Source organism: Ptychodera flava, unplaced genomic scaffold (assembly GCF_041260155.1).
Source record: "Ptychodera flava strain L36383 unplaced genomic scaffold, AS_Pfla_20210202 Scaffold_39__1_contigs__length_1403739_pilon, whole genome shotgun sequence".
Taxonomy (NCBI): domain Eukaryota; kingdom Metazoa; phylum Hemichordata; class Enteropneusta; family Ptychoderidae; genus Ptychodera; species Ptychodera flava.
In genome coordinates this window covers 1,037,416-1,045,865 of record NW_027248361.1, presented here as the reverse complement: position 1 = coordinate 1,045,865, position 8,450 = coordinate 1,037,416, and the positions used below count along the sequence as shown (strand labels likewise).

General features: G+C 38.4%; 1 protein-coding gene across 1 annotated transcript; it reads right to left on the bottom strand.

Moving 5' to 3' along the window:
- Window positions 1–1,277: 1,277 nt before the first annotated feature.
- Window positions 1,278–1,627, bottom strand: LOC139127936 (histone H4). Its single transcript, XM_070693786.1, has one exon. It carries the CDS (start codon window positions 1,598–1,600, stop codon window positions 1,289–1,291), a length of 312 nt encoding a protein of 103 aa, XP_070549887.1. The 5' UTR covers window positions 1,601–1,627; the 3' UTR covers window positions 1,278–1,288.
- Window positions 1,628–8,450: the final 6,823 nt, after the last annotated feature.

Here is an 8,450-nt window from a genome sequence, read left to right as displayed (position 1 = left end):
TTTTCTTAAACGCCGTCGTATAGCCTACAGTGCGTATGAAGATAACATATCCCTATAATTCTACCGGTCTCGTGGTGGACGGGGTGTCTGATCTGACGCATTGAAAGCTATGGAGATATGTTATTGCATAGACCCTGGAGCGAGGGTCCAGAGTCTATGGTTATGTTATTACGAAGTCATCTTACATGCTACACTGACTTTCTCGACTGAATATTAATTATTCGTACAGATGCGGCAGTTAGCAGGTAGTTACCAGGATACCGAATAGCTTGATAATGCAGTGATTACAGGGTAAACACGTTAGGTGGACATAGATAAATTAACATATTGAAATAGTTTGAAACATACTCTTTCGATGTAACTCTAAAAACAGCTGACCGATATATCTGATTGTGGTCTACCGTGACTTTGAGCGCCTCAGTGTGGTAGAAAGGATACACGAAGAGTATGTAATTGTGACGGTTTACGATACCTGTATTCAGGTATTGTGCAGTTCAATTGCAGTCATTTCACACCTCAACCCACGCACTTCGAGATGTGTGAAATGGCATTGCATTTCATGACGCAATCACGAGTAGTGGCGCGAACCTGCCAATGTGTACAAAAAATGCACAAAAAATTGAGTTTGCTTATAGAAAATAGAGAGTGTAAACTAACTTGCTTTAATTTAGTCTTATCAAGGATAACTATTTAAACTATCCATGGTCTTCAAGGATGTGTCTTTTTTTACATAAATAGTCTTATTGATGGCGAGCTTTCATTGTTTCAGCTCTCACCAAGGCTTCGACAATTGGAGATAGGGCGGTGCGGTCTTAAAATTCTTCAAGACAAAGGTTGCCTGCTTTTTATGTAGCCATTTCAAATGTTTGGAAAAATATTAGCGTAATGAAGACCAATGGAAGAAAACTATAGATTTGGAATACAGGCTATATATGGACTGACTACAATTACGATCTGAAATAATGTCGATTATTTACTTATTTTCTTATTTTGAATTTCGTGAGCGACACCTCGAAAGGTCTGCCGACAAGCCTGACCGATTCCTTGAAAGGATCACTGTAGACTTGCCTATTTGTATTCTGTTTTTTTGCACGGTGAGGACCAAGTAACAATCCCGTGTTTCATATGTAAAATGCCTAACATACGCGCAAAATATTGAACTTAAAAAATTAGCAAAAACAACTTTGTGCGAACACTACACCGGTACCAGGTATAACGGTAGTTCTCTTTTTGGAGAATGTGGTGGCCCTGAAAAGGGCCGTTTGGTATGGGCTTTGTAGCTTGTGATCTAACCGCCGAAACCGTACAGAGTACGGCCCTGGCGTTTCAGAGCGTAGACCACATCCATGGCGGTGACGGTCTTTCTCTTGGCGTGCTCGGTGTAGGTGACGGCATCACGGATGACGTTCTCCAAGAAGACCTTGAGTACACCACGGGTTTCTTCGTAGATGAGACCAGAGATACGCTTGACACCACCACGACGGGCCAGACGACGGATAGCTGGCTTGGTGATACCTTGGATGTTGTCACGCAGAACCTTACGATGACGCTTGGCGCCTCCTTTTCCCAGACCTTTGCCTCCTTTGCCACGACCAGACATGATTGCTATTCAATGCGAATATGTAATCTTGTAACGAAAAACACGTCTATATAACGCATTTGCGAACGCAACAGAAAACACGCTTTAAGATTTAAATCTTAAGCAATGTACTTAAAGATTCCCGCCCAGTACCACACAAAAGACTTGTTACAATCTGATTGGTCCATTAATGCATAACATTAACATTTCCGTCCAATTGCAGTCAGGCTCTGGCTACGCGATATCACAACACGACGACATTGCCCAGGGTACCAAGGTCAAGTGATTTAGGCCAACTCTGCTACTGATATAAACCAATCACAAAGTCATAAAGGTCAAACAAAAAATATATGTGATTCTTATAACTTGACCTACAGGCCGACCCTAGACATGATTTTCACATTTTCAAAACAATGTTAGCATATCCTTTAATTTTGATGGTATTTAATGGTTCTCAGCCAACAAAGAGAAAAATAAACAATAAATTGTTCTGGCCATGGAGGTAGCAGGTAGTCTCTGCTACCTCCATGTTCTGACCTACGTACCCTAATTTCCGGCGGGAATGTTACCGGCAACATATTTTTATAATTTTCATATCTTTATTTGGCCTAATTATTCTACAACTCGCGACGTTAATATGGTATGGTAGTACGACATCTTTTGAAAATCAGTTTAGGTCGATCTTTGAATATAATATCATAAAATAATATCAACATATCGGAGTTACACTACGCATGGCGGAAGAAGTTCATACTCCATGGTGCGACATTGCAAGAACAATCAATACAGGAAATATATCGTCTAGTATCAAAATTAGAAAATATCGATACTAATAACATCGCCCAGAGCCGTCATAATTCATGGCGGGGGGTCGGAGGAATATGAGGGGGCTCACTCAAAAAATTAAAAGCTACAAGGGGGTTGCTCAAAATGTGGAGAGGAAGAATGACCTACTCTGCTTTGGAAATGTACTGAAGCGTTTTAGTTGCAGTTATGAAATGATAAAAAGAAAATGAAAACACTACAGATTAAAAAGTAGTACAACTGTATAAAGACATGGTGTAACCTGATGTATGTATTTATCTATGTACATATGTATGTACGTCGGTCCACATCAAAAGCCCCAAAACCGCAGCACCTTCCATCTTTCGATTTGGTGTACAGGCGCACCAAGGGGTGGAGATGCGAACATGTTCAAAAGGCAAATCCTGCAAATTGCTAAAGTTATGTAACAACTGGCCTGATTTGGTTGAAACTCGGCATGCAGGTTACCTAAGTTACAATTGATCTAAGTGTGGTGGAATGTTCTTATGTGTATTTCAGTGGTAATTTTTCCTGTATTTCGTCTAAAACTCTTCTTCCGTAAAACAACTTGTCCAATAGACGATGTTTTGAAGCTTGGTATGCATAGTCCAAGGGTTAACCTCTGTCAGGTTTGTCCAAATTGTGGTGAACTTTGCATCTTTGTATTTTTGGGTCATTTGCTTTGAAATTTGATATGAAGGTTAATAGCAATGATTAATATCATTTTTGTGATAAACCTGCAATATTGTATTTCAGGGATAATTTTTGCCATTTCTTGTCCAAAAATACTCAATATCTCATTGTTGAATTCCCTGGTCCAATTGTATAACTTGAGAACCGCTGCACATTTTAATTTTGAATTTAGTGTATCGATGCATGCTCAACAATAAATGAGAATTTGTTAAATGGAGTTATCGTTTACAATAATTGCTATTGTTAATTTGATTCTTTCGTCAAATTGGCATAATGACGTAAACCTTTTAATAATCCTGTTACAGACTAGAACAAACTCCATCCCTGGGATCGATTCCTCTACCTTTAATACGCTTGTGATACATACTGAACTTTTTGCCCCTAAACTTTCTAGCGCATTCAGCGTGAATACGCCAGAGGGTAAACGTTCGGAAACCTCAACGGCCCACGGAAAATGGTTAAAAATCAAGGTAGTATGCCGAAATGGGAGTCAGTCACAGATAGTCATTATTAAAGCATGAACAGGTTGATGTAATCAAGGATTGACATAATATTATAGAAATAATGGACGACGCGCTGACCATTAACGTTTATTTACGGGCAAGGGAGAGAGGAAAGCCAAAAATTAACCTCGCCCGTTAATTGGCTTTCTTCTCGCCCGCGCCCATAAATAAACGTTAATGGTCAGCGCGGAGTCTGTTATTTAATTACATTATCAGCGAACCCCGAAAAACCGTAAAATTTACGAAAATTTCCCGTGCAAACGACAACGGGGCCCCAGAACCTGTCTGTGATTAGTGCGCGCTGCAAAAATTTGCAAATCCGGAGCTTTTTTGAAAAAAGCGTCTTAAACTTGGCTTACAAGTGCTCCATTTTACTTGTAATTGATTATGGTCTTTGAACAAATCACAATTTTCGTTTTAGCTGTAAAGTTACGATGTATACGATATTATTCATATTCACGGGCATAAAACCAACCAATTACTGTGTATTTGTGGGCAGTCACGTGGTTCAGCTTGACCAATTTAAACGCAATGGATAGGGCATGGTAATATAATTCATTATAAAAAATGAGCGACACCGATTGGTGTCGTAATAAACTACCATGAAAATGGAACCGCTTGCGTATTCACAGATGAGTCTATGCGCACTCTCTGTGTGTTCTGAATTACGGCTACCTATGTTTTCGTCTAACTGATTTGCAGTTCCGTCAACTTGCAGAAACAGAATTATTCAAATCGTGAAAAATACATGGATCGGTACAAACACGGTCACAAATCCAAGGTCGTTTTCACAAGAGCTTTGACGCGCAAGATCTGCGTCGGCTGCTGGCGAACGTTACGGAAAATCAACCCTAAGTCGATAGAGGTCGCTCTAACATGAAGTATTCAAAATGCCAATTCTCCACGATTGACTTCTTACGCGAATGCAATCACCAGATTCATCACATTCAGTGTAACATGGAATTTCTGAAAATAAAATGGGAATTTGTTATGTTAAATTGTAAAATGAAATTTAGAAGAATAAAAAGGACAGAAACATGTTGAACTGTGATATATACTTAATTTTGCTGTAAAATAAAATGATGTAGAATGGGACAAGGAAAGTCGAGTTGTAAAATTGAAATCAGAATAAAATGTTGAGTTGTAAAATTGAATTCAGTAAACAATATGGAGTAAAATTGTACAAGATTGAAACTGCTTTAAAATTCGAGTATAGACATTTGTCGCTTGGGTGCATCCCACGTGAAAACGCAATAGACTTAAACTCTGATGAAATCCCTCGCTAGAATCATTTGCAGCTATTTGCAGCAAAGATCACTTAAACTTTAAGAATAAATTGAAGGAATACTTGTCAATTAAATCTGTCGGTTTTGTAATAACATGGGTATATCCTAAACCACGGTCCCTCTAATAGATAGACGGACCGTGCGTAAACTAACACTAAGGGATAATCACAATAGAAGTACATTAGTGCGGTATACGATATTGGTCAACCCCATGAAGCATGATAGTGATTGAACGACCAGGTATAAGCTATAGGCAAAATCTGTCATAGGAAAGCCCTTTTGCCACCACGATGTCAGTGTGTCGAACCCTTGTATACACCAGGCCTATGAATCCCGGAGAGAACACTGATTCTGTCGCCTATCAATATGCTCACATTGCAACGCGGTACACCCACTTCAGAAAGTATTCATTGATCCAAAATGACATTGTAACATTTTTCTGAACTATGATCATGCAACATTTGACATCAAAGATACCTGTCAGTCGATCGTTGATCGGTAAGAGTAATCGAATAAAAACCAACTTACACCTCGTCGACCATTCAAATATCACTTCACAAATCGTCTTATCTGACGCATGGATGACTAATAATATTTCAATATAAACCCTTTGAGTGTTGTAATTTTCCCACCAAAATTTTAGTGCAACATTTTAGCAATTTTTATGAAGTTTTCTATGATTTTTTTTTAATTATTTTGGACCAAACGGACATCAAATTTCATTGGCTACAGGTTTTCATCAAAATTTTGGCAAATATCTGAAAAACAAAATAATTGGAGTGCATTTTATAAATGTGACAAAAGTAGACTTTGGCGCTCAAAGGGTTAATGACACAGGCGGAGATACCGTCCGGGCTACTCGCTTTGTTCAGGTCAAGGGACGCGATGACTTTCTCTTTACCGTGAGGACTGATATTAAAGGTATACTGTCACCTGTTCCAATTTTGCCACTGTTACCATGGAAAGAGAAAATCTAACCAATCACAGATTTTAAGCGGGTGGCCGCTTTTTAAAAACAGCGCCCTCACACGGGCATTTTGAATACCAAGGAACGCCCCTTTGACCATATATGGGCATATTCAGATTACAGGTGACTGTATACCTTTAAAGTGCGATAGTTGTCTAAAGCGTATATAATTAAGCTTTCAGTGAACACAGAAGCAAAAAAATCGGCAAACAGTTGAGTAGCCTCAGAGCCGGAGTAAGAATACTTAGGCCAGGAAGAAAAAATAAATTGTTCATCGGAATCGCCGCTTCTACTTTGGCATATTTGGAATTTTTTTTTTTTTGATCTCGGCAAATTCTTACTTCCGCATTACAAATATTTTTAGTACTGCCGCTGGTGGCGCCCTACACTGTGTCGGGTTTTCGCGGGCACGGGATTTTGAATGAGACTTCATACGTGTTCGGACTTAGTTGACCGCCAACACGTTGTTGTGACGTCTGAATTTGGCAAATCACGACGCAAAGTGGGTCGATTTGGCCAGAAATTTGCTCGTTTTTTAAAGGTTAGTACATGTCACATCATGAGTATTAATTTGATCGCCAACATTCGACGTGATGGCCAACAGTTAGTTCCAGAGACGCTATTCAGTGTTTGTCCTGATATTAGGTTTGACGATTTGTTCAACAAGATCGTGACAGTAGATGGACGGTGCATTTGATTGAATGAAAATTGCATCGAAAGCATAAAAATTTACGGCAATGACAAAACACATGGTTGCGTCGATGTTAAAGTACGATCTGAATGATGACTATATAACTTCACTCCAATCACAGTACAGTGTTGTTAGACCATTGTGTAAAATGTGTATATGATAGACAGTAATTAAGAGGCCAAAACATGGGCCACCAGGACAATATTAAAGGACAATACTGAATTGTTGAATTTCAGTGATTTGCTGTACTTTTCAGTTTTATTCTGAGAGAATGTTGAAATGCTCAGAATATGTTGTTCAAACACTAACTGTGAATGTAATGGCCTATGTTATTGTTGGGAAATATAGTATTGAATTCAGTTACCGGTATCAGTGTTTCTTGTCTGAGATATTTCTGCTAAAAAGGGAAACAATTATCTTGCCTTGTCTGCATCTGTGCAAAAATGCCAGAGAACCGCGTTTACCTTCGGCCTCAAAAAAAAAAAAAAAAAAAAAAAAAAAAAAAAAAATTCGCTCGCCGCTCCTGGGACTTGGTCCAAAAAATCCGATGAACAAGATTTTTTTTTTCTCTGGCCTTACTGTTAAATTCAAAGTTCAAAAGTTCAGAGTTAATTTATACGTTTTGATTTCACATAACCCCAAAAACGTTTGCTGTTATCGTGGATGGAGGCATGGACATCTGAGAGATATTCCTGATAACGTACGTCCTTGGCTAGGTTAAGATGAGTATACGCAAGCGCGAGAAAACAGAGTAGTCGGTACGAGAATTAGTAGGTTTATACTGGTGTCTCGCGATTTTCTTCTCTCTAACAAGGGAGATCTGGTCTGTATCGAACCACTGGGGGAACTTTATTCTTTTTTCAACTGACTTCAGTAATAGTGCCATCAATAGCCGATTGTCGTAAGGCTGCGTTCAAAAGAAAAACTTAGGGGGCTGGAGGAATTCAGGGGATTTAGAAAGTTTGGGGTAGTAAAGGGGGACTTGAAAATGTTGCTCTGCCTAAGGTAGGGACCTGAACATTTGTTGGTTCCCCTTTTTAACGATTCCAAGGTTTGTTGGGTGATTCAATGAAAATTTAATAAGATTTTAATGTCGTCCAATATTGTTCTAATGTTAAAAATAATTAAACGAGATCTAGAACCATTTTGTCGCATTTCATTACTTTTTGTCTCGAAAAAATAAAAAAAATGTACGAATTTCTGTAAAACAAACAAACAAGTAGGCCGAGTATCGAGGTAACTGTAACTTTTGATAATTTTTTAAAAATATTTCTATGCAGTATATCAAATACAGTTTCTTGCTGTCTCCCTACAGCATGCTGAAACACACAATATTCAGTTTGTCGACAAAAGCCTGCATATGTGAATATTGGGTTATAATTGAATAAGAGTCCAAATGTGGCGTACATATTCACAGGCTGTGTTAGCAAGCTGAATACTGGACAGTTCATTATGTTGTAGGAAGTACAACAAGAATTCAGTTGTATAAACTAAACAAAATTATTGTCAAAATTATCAAAGTTAATACAGCTACTGCATGTCACTGTCACTGCATACCGGCAGTGACAGAGATAGCTCTGACTATGAAGTAGCTGAAGAAGAGTTCGGGTCATGTGACGCTCATGACAGTGAAACATACTTGTACACAAGATCAGGCCAGAAAGCAATACATGGAAGACCAGGAGACTTGAAAGTTATCAGGGATTTTTGAATTCTGGCATATGAGAATAATCAAATATTAAAGAAAAAAGATGGGGTCACCATGCTTAATTTTCTGAATGTTAACATTCTCATCGTAAAATAATACAAACGTAAAACTTAGTACAAGAAAGACTCTGTGATGTCAATTGTAAACTGTATAATCTGGATTTATCCAGATAACAGTGGTGTTCATATTACCAGATGTATTATCTTGTCAAATAGTAAA